At 40.7% G+C, this 15149-nt stretch overlaps 1 protein-coding gene and 1 long non-coding RNA gene across 5 annotated transcripts in view; one reads left to right on the forward strand and one right to left on the reverse strand.

Moving 5' to 3' along the window:
- LOC126493114 (uncharacterized) overlaps positions 1-15149 on the forward strand; it is a 258406-nt gene that overhangs the window by 167806 nt on the left and 75451 nt on the right. The window lies entirely within an intron of this gene.
- Positions 1-15149, reverse strand: part of Hdac8 (histone deacetylase 8) — a 225526-nt gene that overhangs the window by 137013 nt on the left and 73364 nt on the right. For all 4 annotated transcript variants that reach the window (XM_050129910.1, XM_050129908.1, XM_050129907.1 and 1 more), the window contains exons 6-7: positions 13666-13743; positions 13006-13114 (exon numbers count right to left, since the gene is read on the reverse strand). In XM_050129910.1, the coding sequence (XP_049985867.1) occupies positions 13006-13114; positions 13666-13743 (187 nt within the window). The remainder of the gene's footprint in view (positions 1-13005; positions 13115-13665; positions 13744-15149) is intronic.

Consider the following 15149-nt stretch of genomic DNA (forward strand, 5'->3'; position numbering starts at 1 on the left):
AAGGATATCTCAGATTCCATCTCTTCCATGTATGGAGAAAATATGAGCAGCTAACATTCTTTTGAAGATTTTTATCCAGAGCAGAGTTCCAGACATATCAAGTTCTATATACTTGGTATGTATTAGCACATTTAACCCTCATAACAATTATAAGGCAGGCGGGGAAACTGCAGCACAGTGAAGTTCAGAAGTCTATACAGTGTCATACATCTGTTAAGTGGGATAGCTCCAGCCTGGCAGCAGAGTGGAACCTCTAAATTCTTATAGTCTACCTGCTACCATGACTTCCGGAACTAGATGGTGTAGTAGGTCCTGTGCCAGCAATGTCACCCACCTTCTTTCACGTAACAGCAGTGCCAAGACACAATATTACTTTTGTGTACTAAACTCTGATTTTATTATTTCCTCATTTTACTACATTCACTGGTTTGCCTAATGCTTTTAGAGCTATGAATTTGAGCTCATCCAGGCTGTAGTTCGTACCTTCTTTCCCAGTCTTTGTAACTTCTGCTTCTTCTTCACTTTCCAGTCCAGTCAAACTGAACCACTGTTATCCTCCATGCACAAGGCGGCTTCTTCCAACTCTGCTTCTTACTGCTTCCTCTCTACAGAACATCCTTCCCTACAATTTCTGTATATTCAAACTTGACCCAGATTTTATAAATATGCACACGCATTTGCACACTTTGTAAAGACAGAGTAATTAGGTACCCTTTAGAACCCAGATCAAATGTTACCTCCTTAATTAAGTCTTTTTCTGAAGTATTTATTTCCTCTGAATGCCTGCAGCTTCCTAAATTTTATGGTTCTTGCAACTTTCCATGTTTTATTTTATTCAAATGTGTATGAATATGAAAATCAATCTCTATCTAATATTTTGAAATTTCTCCTAACTTTCTTGAACATAGAATCAATACTTTAGACATAGTAGGCATTCAATAAATAGTCATTAAACGATACATGGATGAAACACCACCCCAGCCTGCTTTTGGAAAACCTTTCCTAATGGCGGTAACAGTGCTCCTTCTTACACTGTAAATCATTCATTTTAGGTTTTTATGAAAGTATAAAATCTCTTCCCCAGAAAGGAGGGGGAAGACAGGCATCTCATTACACTACATTAGTAACTTCCTTATAAACACACAAGACATTCATTTGAAATGCAGTTTTCTTGATGAGAAACCTGATCCCCCAGTCTTCAGTCTGGTTTTCTGAGGGGGCTATGCAAATGAGGAGAAGCAGGCACAGAGACTTAATCTGGGGGAGGGTGTTAGAGCCTGAGGAGGAAAACAGCTAGGGTTGATGACAGGCGTGATACTTTGAGATAAAAGAAAAGCCCCAAAAGCTTGGAAATATTCACCCACAGTTTCTGCTCTGAACACTTGACATCATTCACTGGGGTGGGGAAATGGGATGAGAGGCGGTGGCGGTGTTGCAGGGGGCGGGTGGAGAATATGTATTTATTATTAGTTTGTTAAGGAATTTTGAATCTAAAATCTCATCTCCAGGCTCTGGGATGCTAGACTGACTGTCACAGTCATGATCATGGTTTGTGGCAGGACATGGTAACCCTAACTTGCCTGCCTAGCCAGGCCTGTGATAGAGACAGGTTCCATCTCCTGACTTTCTAGTTTATACCTCGGCTCAGCCAGCCAAGTATCTCCCATGTTTTCTAACCAGTACTACCAACACCCTCTAGAGCAGCAGTTCTCAACCTGTGCCTCACGACCCCTTGGGGTCAGAGGACCTTTTCCCAGGGGTCACCTATCAGATATCCCGCGTATCAGATATTTACAATTCCTAACAGTAGCAAAATTACATTTATGAAGTAGCAATGAAAATATCTGTACTGCTGGGGTCACCACAACATGAGAAACTTGGAGAGCCACTGCCGTAGAGACTCCCTCACTAGAAATGAAAAAAATCAAGAAACTTAAAAGTTGACCACAGAGGAGAGCATTCCCAATGCTTTGAGCTCTCCCTAGTCAGCCTGAGAGAAGTTCATGCCAGCAGCCAAGCTCCTCTCTGAGATATAAATAAACACTAAACTCACTGATTTAATGGGATTCAGAAGAGGGCTGTGTGAAGGCCCCAAATGGCAGGCCAGTCAACTTTTCTTACGTGTATGTGTTTCTCCATTCTTTCCACCCTATCTCGGCTCAGGTCCTGCTGACTCATTCTGCAAAGCCTCGGCTGTCAGGGGACTCAGCATACGGCAAATGCCTCAGGGACTTCAGCTCTATTACAAATAGTTGTGGGAGGAAGGAATTAGAGTGGGGGCTCCCTGCAGTGAAGGTGATGTGTCATTTCATTGGGGGCCATGGGGGCCTCTTGGACACATCCAGAAGGCATTCAATTTCCTATGATTTTTTTCTCTGCTTTTAGCATCAGACAAGCTGCACTAGTTCCTCAGACATCTAAAACACCCAAACCTATAAAACAAAAGCCGAACCTGAAACTCCCCAAGCCCACCAAGCAGCACACAACCTCCCAGAACTTCTGCTCTTTTCCCTTTCGTGACGTATTTTGTAGCACTTTAAAGAGCTATCTTTGCTGTTATCGCTGAAGCATTACATAAAAACGTAGATTCTAATTGGCATCTTTTTCTAGCTGGCCTTGTAGTAAGCAATTCTACTCATTAAATATATTTCACCCTGGCAACAGAAAGGGCAGTGCACTATTTTTAGGGTATTATTACTTATCTCTCGCTCTACTTCTTGGAAGTAAGCCACTCTCATTCACACAAGAGAAAGTGAGTCATACGGAATTAAAGGACCTACTAGTGGCCCGGAGTGAATTGTCAGAGCTAGAATTAGTATAAAAATCCCAATTTGAATTCGATGGTATCATCACAAAGGCCCAGGACTCTCAGGCTCTTTTCATCCTGAAAGGCCGGACCCACCAGCAAGCAAGGTATACATTATCTCGCAGGTGGTGGGCTCGGCAGAGAGGCGGGTCTAAAGAAGACTGCAAGGCTATATGAATCCTAAGGCTCACTGTGCTAATAGCCCTTTATGTGATCTGAGCTAGCTCACTGCTCTGAAACCACCAGGAGTGCTCACGGACCAAATGACATTCAGCTTTGTGTCACATTGTTTGAGCATGTCTGTAACCTCCACATCATGCGGTTCAGGGAGAACACTGGCCCAGGGTCGGAAGCCTGGACCTAGTGTGTGCATGACCAAATGGACAGCTTTTTGAACCTTGTTTCCTCCGCTATAAAACTAGAATAATACTCTCCCTCTCGCAGGTTATCATGGAGATTAAATGATACGTTTGTGAACGTCTTCTCCCAGCATCAGGCACATAGTAAGCACTGTATAACGCTGAATGAATAAATGAATGGCCTTGAGTCAGGCCCTTCGAGTGCTATGTTAATTCTTAAAGCCCACTAGGATACTGTCGAGTTCAGCACAGCACACTATAGCAGTGACTTCCTGAGTAGTACTCTAATGGTCCCCAAAGGCAGAGAGAAATTTCATAGTGTCACTGCCTGGTTATACCTGTTCTGGGAATACAGTAATTCATTTTCCAGTGTTGCCAATCTATTACCTTTCACCAAACACAAAATTCACTTTAAGAGGGGGCAGAAACACAAGTGCCTTTCTGTTATATAGAGGTTCGAGGAATATATTATTAAAATTGAGAGCCAACTTCTCTGATTTCTTATGTAAAAAAATCAGATTGGAAGCCAAAGAGCTATTTGGCCTTTGCAGACCCTGGCTAGTGATGCCCTTGGGGGAAAGGGGAGAGCTGGAGCCATTCCAAACTGTAGTTGCAACATCGGTGTGTACATTTACTGCTCATGCTTCTGTCCTCCACACTTGCTTCTACTCTCTAGCTAAGCCTTGGAAAATTCACCATTTACCCAGAGCACAGTTTAACCTGTGTAGGGTAAAATACAGGCAGATAGCTCTGCTTCTCATTTCCTAATCATATTTCTTCCTGCCCTATAAAACCTCTTTTTCGATGCAATTGCCCAGCTTCTCAAACTTATGTGGACAATAATGACTTGTTAACAATAAACGTGCCCCTAGCCCTTCCCTCACCCGTTTTTACTCAGGAGGGCCTCACTAAGATTCAAAGCCAAAATCCCGCCACATAGTTAGCACCTGGTATAGCTCTTCACAACAGAATAGCTTCTCCCAGATGATAGGAAATCTGTGCGATGCTGTCACACAATGAGGTGTGCAGGAAAAAGTTTGGGGATTGATTTTCATCATTAACTTGATATTGCATGGTTTTTGTGGGACTTAAAAAGAAATGCATTTTTATTACTTTTAAGTACTGCACATAGAGTAATTCCAACTTATCATATTTTGGCAGTTATTTTTCTCAGGCAGGATGTATTTTAAACATGTCTATGTTGGAGTGTCTGGTGGATCATTTAGGATCAGTGTCCTGTTGCTTGATGAAATCCAGATCACTTCAATGAAATCCAGATGGGGAAACTGGGTCTCTGGCAATGGCTGCCAGATCTTCTCCATATGAAATCTCTCTAGTCTGTATGCAAATTGAAAACTCCATATCCTGGAAATCCCAAACCAATCAAGTGGCGCTCAGCTTCTTAGTTACTGGACTAAACACAGGGAAGCGATTCATTCTTCCCTGAGGAAATAAGCATTTCTTACATACATCTATCTTGGCACAAAAAGGGCTGGCTAAGCAAATTAATAGTGTAAACAGGATTGCACTGGGGAATGTTTGTCCTACTTAGGAGAATAAACTTTTTATGCACTTTGTGCACATCCACTTACATACAAATAATTGATATGCTAATTACAAATGATTCTTAAAACCCCTTCCCTGAGGTGCTGTTCTATGCTGTTAGTCTATTTTGAATTACTAGCATGTCCAATGCTTGAAAGTAATAAAAATGCATTTCAAATATTCCATGATTCAGACTGGCTTTCCTCTAATTAGGCTGAGTTAGTGAGGCTTGCCTATATTTAAATAGGATAGATATTTTTCTACTTCACCCCTCATACATTTAAGATGCCCCCATCCCCTCCCCATTTCCCCATCTCCTCAGGATTCTCCTGCATGGAGCTGGCGCACACAAACTCTTTCACCCCAAGCTCCCACACAACTGCTCTCAGAGCATCTCCAGGCAAACGCTGCCCTTTCTCTCTGCTCCTCCCCTAAGCCCCCAGCCCTGTTCACTTGTTAACTCAGCTAGTTCGTGGATAGGCCTTTTTATTAAGTACCAGTGGATATGGCTCGTTCCTGACAGCATAATAGCAACAGTGCACGCAGATGAAGGTCCGCCCAAGCTCAGCACCGGGCTTCTTCATCAGGTAGAGGAATCCAGCGCTAACTCAACCTCTGTATGGTCCAAGTCAACATAAGCCAGTTAGACAGCTCATGCATCAAAGTAGCTATTAGGCACAAGGCAGTGTTAGATGCAGTCATTCAAAGTTGTACCATTAATGTACAGCTTAAACAGTTTTCCAAGGCAGGACTGAAGGGGCAGGGTATCGGCTATAGACTAAGGGGAGGGTAGAATTACAATGGAAGTAGGGTCACATGGTGGAGAGAGCAGTGAATTTTGACATTAGAACATTCCACTGAGCACAGATCCTTTGGGATCCTTTTCAGAAAAGTCCAGTGTTTAAGGGTATGATTATCAAAATTCCATTTAGGACAAGGTCTTCCTGCCTCTGAGCAGTTTCAGAATATGTTCTAGCATCGGAACCTATTAAACTCTTGCCAAAGAATCACATCACTTTCTCCAGGGGCAGGGATCAGTCATCACTAAGGAAAGAACAGTGACAATGTGCACCAGAGTAGCAGAGTGACCCCTCAACAGAATTCAGAACATTGTCCTCCTTGACTTAAATGGAAAAAACAATTACAATTACCTCTGAAGATTTCATTGCTTCACAGAGTGTGCTAGGCTACTTGGTGAAGTCTGGATGAGAGGCGAAGGAAGCGAAAATTGCATGGCCCCTCTAAGCGCATGCATTTCAGGTCCTAAAGACTAGGTGAAGGCAGATGCCGGTTCCCACTATGCTCTCATACAAGTCTTCCAGGCATTCACGGTTAGCTCACTGGCTCAGGACAACTCAGCTAATGAAGCACAGGATTCCCCCCTCCAAATTATCCTACATTGTGAGGCTCTTAAAGCCTTCTGAATGTAATATTTTAAAAGACAAATCAAGCCAGGAAGAATAAATGAACGGCCCACTTTGGCCTCATTTCCACCTGTGGCTAACATTATCACTGAATTTAATTAGTGTCTGACTCATCTATTTTCCAGAAACAATAGGCAATTTTACATCTGCTACACTACAGAGAGGCAGGATAGAAGTTTATCAAATTGAACAAAAGCATGTAATAAAAATACCTTACTTACGGAGGGCTAAGATCCAGATGCAAGGCTTACAGAATGAATTGGCAGCTTTTGTTACCTTTATCACCGGACCAAAGTGACTAGTGATTATCCAGGCAGTATAGCTGTGACCCAAATGATGAGAGAGGTAGGTAATTGCGTGGTGAGTTTCTGCCAGTTCTCCAATTGTAATGAAAATGGAGATGAAGATGGAAGTAAGTCTATGTAATTATTTGTACTCAACTACAAATTCTAGAGAGTCCGTCCCTTTTCATCAAACTAAAGAGAATTTAAAAAATTCGTATTGCTTCAAAATTTATGTGTGAATATCTGTGTGATGTACTGCTGTTAGCACATCATGAAACCCAAAGAAGTAAATTAAAATTGCTGGGCCCTCTTTTCTCGGAGAATCTTTCTGTTTCTAAATTTCAATGATACGGAGGGCCAAGTGCCAGATGCAAGTCCAAGCGGAAGGTAATTTCTAGAAAAAAACCTATCATCATTGAAACATCTCTTCTTTAAACATTAACATCCAAAGTCAACATTGAAAGGAAACACTTCCATCAAATCTCCCTTGGAGCTATCATTTGATTCTCTCATTTTATTCAGTAGGTTACTTCCTGATGGGGTAGTTCAGGGTGTGGACGAGAATCTCTACCCTATATGCCAGGACCGAGAGGTGTCAGAAGTGTTGTCATTCAGTGCAAAGAAGTAAACAATCTTTCACAATACTGGTCTAAAAAAGGCACATGAAAAGGCTACACTTCCCTAGGAAGTGCTCTATAAAATGACAGATGACACCATTCACCTTCTCAGGAGGAAGTCAGACAAATGAAGGGAAAGGAGAACTCAGAGCCTCCATGTTCAGACCTAAATCAAGAATTCTATATTGAAGATGTAAATTTGGGAACATTTACTCTTGTTTTCTGTCCATAAAATTAGAAGAAATTGAATCTTGAGGATTCTTTTCTGGCAAAAGTCACAGCTGCATGTTCATATACACAATAGATGTGTATTGCAGACGTCATGTGGCTAATTTGCATAAAGCCAAATGGTTTATCTTTAAAAATGCTTTCTGCAAACGCCTACAATACAGTTTTCCAAGAAACCAAAGGGATGTTACTTTTTCAATGCTTGTAACAATTGAATTTCACACTTCATGAGATACTTTAGAGACAACTTAATCAATGGCTGGAGAAAGACACAGGTTCAAAGTCTGGCTTCATTACTTACTGAATGTATGACCTTGGAGAAGTCAATACTTTCTCTAGTTTTCTTCCTTATAAAAATGAGAATAATCATACCTGCTTTCAGAGAGTGTAGAATGTCACAAAGATCAAATGATACAATGCATACTTTCAGAGCTACTCCTGCCCCAGTTAAGTGCACTTCTAGAGATCAAGGTACAACTTGCAAGGTTCTGCGTTATTTCCTGTCCCAGTGTCTAGTTTAGTATCTGTTATACAGTACATGGTACATTTTTGTAGAATGAACAAATAAAAGTTTCTTCATATTTAAACATGCACACATGCCCACAAGAGAAATACAGGTGAGATGTTTAGCACAGCACCTGTATGCACAGGCAACTTCCCCTCACCCCACCCTCCTCCTTCATGTTAACTAATGTTTCATAAACAATATAAAGTGAGGAGCTGCTCAGTTCTTTTGCAGAAAGGTCAGAGAGGCTTTGGAAAGGTAGATGTTGGTCCTGAACTCCCAGAACTAATGCTTCACTTAAAACGCCAAGGACTTTTAGTTCCGAGTTGATGCTCAAGTCAGAGGACAGTTCTTATCCTGTAAGCACATGCTGTAAAGATACTAGATTAAGAATCAATGATGTGTGTGTTTTTCCCCATTTTTTGTTGGATGTGAATGACATGAGAAATAAAAGCTTATGGTGAAATATGGTATTCTTTTAATGACCCTGCTGTTGTCCTAAAGAACAACAAGTACTTTCTGGGTTGACTACTCCATCTAGTCCAGAATAGGACCACAAATGTTCTTGAAAAGCAAGTGATAAGCTTTAAAAAAATAATTTAATTCCCCCACACTGCAAAAAGAGTTTAAATTAAAATAGAAAAACCTAATGTTCTTTTATAAATGGAAATAGGCAAAAACATTACGTTGGGGTGGGCTGGAAAGATGGCACCCATGTGAAACACATCATAACTACCTGTAATTCCAGCTCCAGGGGATTCAACATCTGACCTCCACAGGGACCCGCAGTCATATGCACATACCCACACAATGCATACACATAATTAGAAATAAAAATACATATTTAAAAGAGATTAAGAGTTTAAAATTTCATTCAGTCTTTGAATGATTGAGTTTCTTTAGGTTAGTGGTCTTTGACTGTGACCAAAGGTTTACTTCAGTTTTGAACTACATAATATACGCTATAGGAAAGAATAATAGCCCAAGGATCAACTCTGGGTAGATTTTTATTTCAATAAATAACATAAAACCATAGCTTACTAGAATAAGAATATTTCTCAGGATAGGTTGATATCTCTTCTTTACAAAAATCCTCATATATAGATAGAGACTGCCGCTGAGTGAGAACTCTAGTTTAACAGAATCTTTCCTAAGTCCTCTTAGTGAAGAATTTGTTCATCAGTGTCTCCTTTGGATAATATATTTATGCAGTGCAGTTGAAGAATATTTTGCTTTTAAGATTTATTTATTTTGTGTATAGTGTTTCTGTCCTCATGTATTGCCTGCACACCAGAGGGAGGGTATCAGAATCAACTATAGATGGTTGTGAGACACGATGTGGGTGCTGGGAACTGAAGTCAGGACCTCTAGAAGAACAGTCAGTGCTCTTAACCTCTGAGTCATCTCTCCAGTCCCACACTTGAATATTCTTAATAAAACATTTTTTCTTTGAGACATGTAGTCTCATGTAGCCTACGTATCTCATGTATCCAGAATGGCCTCAAATTCCCTATGTAGTGAAGGATAACTTGAAGTCCTTATCCTCCTATGCCTACCTCCCGAGTGTTAGGAGTATAAACATGTGCCGCCATGCTTACTTGACGCATTTCTGGGGATGAAATCCAACGCTTCATGGATATGTGTGTGTGTGTATATAATATATTTTATATATATATATATATATTAGAGTTTTATGTATGCTTCATAAGTGCCCTACCACAGAGCCACACCCCTATGTGCACTTCTAGATGACAATATTTAATATTTCTTTCCTCCAAACTTTTTGAGTATGGTATGGAGGATTTTCTGAGTTAGGAGTGATTTTGGTGGGATTATTATTATCTTGTTTCATATAAAATCTCTATACTGGAGCCATAAGCTTCCATTTAAGGGAAGAAACATGCTGGCAATAGTAATGCTACTATTCCTTTATGCTGGTTGATAAAGGGTTTTACTTACAATGCCACCTCTACTAACTCCCATAAAACCTACAGGAAACTTATGGAAATCACAAACCTCTGTTGTTACTATGAAATGACCCAGAAATATCTAATATGAAATTGTCATTTCAAAAACAAAATCAAAAAACCTCCAGATCTTTTGATGGTATTAGAAAATATTCATGTACTATTTCCATATCCAGTCTATTATAAGAAGAAATTTTAAATGTGGGGCTCAGTGTTGTGATGAAACAATTAAGTCCCTGCCTGACCAGCTGGCAAAGCATGAAAGGTTAGAAGCAAGAAAAGGTTATCTTGTTTTTGTTTTATTTTAAAAGAAGGGAAGAAAGAAAGAAACAGACAAAAGGGAATGAGAAAAAGAGGAAAGAAAAGAGAGAGAGGAGAGAAGGAAGGGGAAGAGTTTCAATGAATTCCACAGACAAAACCAGCTCAGGAACAAATGAGCAATTGAGAGACAACTTGGAATCCTACGCCATCCATGTGTGCCGCTAATAAGCTTCTTTCTATGTCTGTAGCGAGTGGTGAGCCAGAGAACCAGTGGGCTTTCGGAACAAAACAGGTGACAAGGACAGAGCAGACAGGTGGCATGATTTTCCCCAAAGATGAGCTATTCCTTTTAAGATTCTTCCTGGGGTAGGCAGATGGGTCAGCTGTAACAACAGCCCATGTTAGGGACTCTAGTTCCAAAGCACACTAGGTAGAAGTACTCAGAGGATAACTGCTGGGATTGATAAGCATGGTTACTAGAATTTACAAAACTATGCAAAGCCATTCAGATGTCAAACAATTTCACCTTCTCTATACTTTTTCTCTTGTACTCTATTATCTGACCGCCTGACAGCCAGGGGGTCAACACTCCAACCTTTGCCAAGTCTGCTGTCCATCAAATGAAACGCCTCATCCTAAGCGGGCTTGGGGAGGTGATTGTGCCAAAATCTCATTTAGGGGCTTTTTTTTTTTTTTTTTTATTATAGAAAGTCTCCTTCCTGTTACAGGAATGTCAGGTATAAGCCAACAATGGAAGGGCAGATATTTGGCATAGGCGGTCTTCCTGGCACCCCTGGAGTGAAAGGTGGCTTGACATGGTGCCCTCAACAGACTTGACTTCTGAAGAAAGGCAGAGGAAATCATCATTATGGTTCATATGAAAACCTGGAGCCTGCTATTCTGGGTGATCACTGTTTGTACTACTCATGAAGCTCAAAGGGCAATCCTTGCCTCTATAAACTGATGCATGTCTAGTTCTTTAGTTGACAAGCCAGAAGACTCTTTAATGAATGCAAGCCATCAGTGTACCACGATGCCTGTGGCAGAATGGACTCTGTAAAGGGAAATCATATGTAACCTTGGGGCTATATTTACTTTTAAAATGCTTCTAATTATATTTAATACCAAGGCTATATTAAACATGAATTGCCATGGCATTAACTTTTTGAAAAATCATTTAGAGGGAATTGGTGTCATAAACAAAGAAATATAGAGGAGAAAAAGACATTTTTATGACTGAAGGATAAATAGTAGCCTTCCTTCAGGAGAGTAGATGCTGGGAAATCCTTAAGTCTGCACATAATATTCCATTTTTTCCCCTAGGCAGTGAAATACCAAGCTGATGGGGGACAAAGGAAAATCTCAGGAGGTTTTATGATTGGCAGATGATTCAATAGGGGCACATGTAAGGTGATCCACTTAGAGAGGGCCAGATATTCCAGAGTATACTTGCAGGCTGGTAAAATGATGATCTTTCAATTAAGACCCAGGAAAGAGCTCTAAGAAACCATGTGGACAGTCCCCTGAAGAGAACAACTTAGTGTCCTGCTATGGTTTTAAAAAAAGGCCAACAAAATGTTGGGCGCTGTCAAGAAGGAGGTTAAAAGACAAACAAAATAAATTTCCTTTTACAGAGAACCACAGGACATCTTCACTGGTAATGTTACATAAGCAGTTCTGATCTGCACATCTCAAGGACAGAACAGAGCCTAAGGGGAACAAAGAAGGGCAATTAAATCACCAGTGACAGGCCTGACAATCCAGAGTTATCTGAGGGACAAGGGACACGATGAAGATGCGGAAGAGGCTAGTGCTGCCGAATGCACGATGCCTTGCCTCGCTCTATCTCTTGAGCTAAGAGACGCCTTTGAAGTTTTTATTTCTCGTGGTTCTACTCTGTTTACACAACTGCCAGGGATGGTGGCCAGAGCAGGCAGGCTCCTCTGGGAAGTCCCTATTTTCCACCAGCAATTGGGCGAAATGTGAGCTGGGTGGGGGTAGGGATCAAACGTGTTCCCATCCATACTGCTTACTTTCAGTGAGCTTGCCTAGTGGACTTCTAGTCAGATTTACCTTGTCCACTCCCATTGGCAGCAGTAAAAGCATACCTGACCAGTCTAAATTTTTATGAATATGAGTTTAACCTCTCTCCATTCTGTAGGACTCTGAACCCCAATGGCCTTCAAACCAAACTGTCTGCCTATATATGTGTATGCTGGTTATTTGATCCTTAACTCGAGGTTAAAAAGACATTTGGGCTGGGGAGGGATATAGCTTAGTGTATAAAAGGCCCTGGGTTCTATCTCTGGCACAGAAACAGTCCCTCGTCTCCAATCCCCCATCTCTTCCTCTTCCTCTGCTTTCTGACTACACTTGGAAGGGCGTGTAGAGGTAGAAGGCAATAATCAATGGTAACTAACGGCCGTCAACTCTAATATTCATGCCAGTGGAGAAAAGCACATGTCTCCATGAGAAAACTGAAACATTCCCTGTCGGTCTGATGAGATGACACACATGCAAGACAGGACCAGTGAAGGGATTCCACGCAACAGTCTAAAAGCTTTTATGTTGGGATGGCCTTTATCATACTGTAAAGGAGGTTATGTCATACCTCTGGTCTCTGGCCCAACTGGTTAGTGCTCTCCAACAGGACGGTTAGCATGTTAAATAAGCATAGTGAGTAGTATCTACAAGCTATGTGAGTCAGGCATGGTGATGGCACATGCTTTTAGTCCCAGCACTTGGGAGTTTGAGTTTGAGGCCAGCCTGGTGTGCACAGAGGGTTCCAGGAGAGCCAGGGCTATGTAGAGAGACCCTGTCTCAAACAAAAACAAAAACAAAAACAAAAACAAAAACAAAAAAAACAAAAAAACAAGTAAAAGGTGTGTGAGCATACGATGATTTTTAGTTTCCAATTATTCCTTGAAAACAAGAATTGTGAAGACTGAAAAACATTGCACATTTCCGAGATGCAATCTACCTGCAACTAGCTCGGCGTTACTGCCATACCTTTCACAGATTTGATAGTACTTCTCGTCCTGTATGCCATCCTGAATGGGCACATTGACACTGTAGTACCGACCTTTTCCCAGGCCAACATCAGACATGTCACCTGTTCCTGTAAAAGACAGGAACACTATGATCAGGCATCAGGAACACGAGCACTAGAAAACACAAAGGACTGACTGTCCAAGAGCAATTTAGAAAAGCAAAATGGTCAATTAGGAGAACAATCTAACTTCTTCTAACAACCGTTCCTGAGGAGATGAAACTATGAAAACAATCCAGAGAAATATTTATTATAAACAATGTTGGGGGAAGCAGGAAAATGGGAAGGAAACTGAGAAATAGTAATTTACGTGAGATAAAACAATAAGAGCTAATATCACATGTAATTTGCAGTAATCAGAATTACATGTGGTATGTGATAAAATAATAAGTGGTCTGTCTGTTCACAGACCATAAAAATCACCCGAATTAAAAAAAAAATCTATCCATTGTCATTCCCTTTCTCACTGTCACTTGAAGTGATATGAGTCAAAATTGCACACAGACTAGCACAAATAAGGTGCCAACAGCATGGACACATATAAAAATAAGATAAAGAAGCATGTAATGGAATTGTAGAATCTAGACATGTAATGTACGGGGAGCATGCAGTTGACTTGCCTGGAAAGAATCCTGGGGAGAATTTGTGCAGGGACACAGTCATAACTTTGGATGTAAAACTGAAGGCATCTTCGACACCTACCAAGAGAAAAAAGTCAGAAGGATCACATCAGATCTTCAACTCCTGTTTTCAACACCTGCAAATCTAAATAAACAAGTAGCTATGGGAAGGAGGTGAGAGGAGAAGGTAGCTATAGTAATACATGACAGAGAAATAAGAGAACACAAGCTGCTGGTTTCTGATTTCAGTAATTACAGACAAGGTAGAATAGAGCCCCAATCCATGACAAACTGGAACTGAGCTTCCTCTTTCCAAGCGATAGGATGCCCAAGTTCACCCCGACGTCTATTCAAATCGCTATGAAAGAACCAAGAGTCCAGAACTAAGGCTCTATCCACAGAACAGAGTAGAGAAAAGTGGCACCAGCCAGGCGGGTTCATGGTCTGTTCTGTTTAAGTGTTTCTAGTTAAATTCCTGGGACTTTTTCAAAGAACTATAATATGGTAATCCTTTCAAATATAACTAATAAATCAGTGATTCAACTTTATTCAGTTAAAACTTAATGATGAGGTGCCTCTCTATAATGTAGACTTGGTTATAAAAGTGGGTAACCCAAAGACCCATGAGCACCAAGTAACTTACATTCCATCTTCCTGCTGAAAAATAGTCACGGTCCTGTCTCTTAACAGCTCCTGTATAGGAGGATGTTGCCTTCTGTTTATTTATTTACTAAAACAAATGTTTGTATTTTGGAACTGCTTAAAGGAAGTGAGAGAAATACAATTAAATTCTTGAAACCCAGGGTAGTAATAAAACTTTAAAGGAGCTTGCTGTTCGCCAACTTCAAACTGGTTTGGTGTGTGCCCAGAGTAGGGGGCACCTTCAGTTGTTAATAGCAGCTTTAAAACTGTTTTAAAGCCTGGAGGAAGATGGGGGGGGGAGCTTTTGTAGACAGATGTCTTCCTTCTTCTTTAACAGTCAGAAGATGACTAGATGCCTGGGAGATAAAAGCTGAGATTCAAAGTAACCCTCCAAAGCCACTAGTTAGGTGTTGGCCATGCTGCCCAGTGCTACCCTCTCCTCTCAGGGTCGCGCATTCATACTCAGACACTCTGAAATGGAAGGACTATTGGCGAATTCAGGTACTGTGTTCCTTTATATTTCAAACAAAGATATTGTCTCTGTGTTGACTTAAATGTATTTAAGTCTTTTTTAGAGGCCAACAGAGACCTTAAAAAAATATGAACTCTATTTGTATATAACAGGTATGTTTGAATTTCCCAAGCCTTGTGTTTTGCCCTAGGGAGGTAGTTAAAACCAGTTAAAGACTCCAGGCAGAAAGCATTAAGTAAACAAAATAAAGTAAATGAAAAGACCGTTTCAACAGAGGCAGAAGTACTAAACAAGAGCACTTTATGAAACTGCTAATGATTTATACACCCAGAAATGGAGCAATTTACATTTGCACCAATCCTGTATGCAA

This window comes from Alexandromys fortis, unplaced genomic scaffold, assembly GCF_014885135.2.
Source record: "Alexandromys fortis isolate MF-2015 unplaced genomic scaffold, M_Fortis_MF-2015_v1.1 scaffold_321, whole genome shotgun sequence".
Taxonomy (NCBI): Eukaryota; Metazoa; Chordata; class Mammalia; order Rodentia; family Cricetidae; genus Alexandromys; species Alexandromys fortis.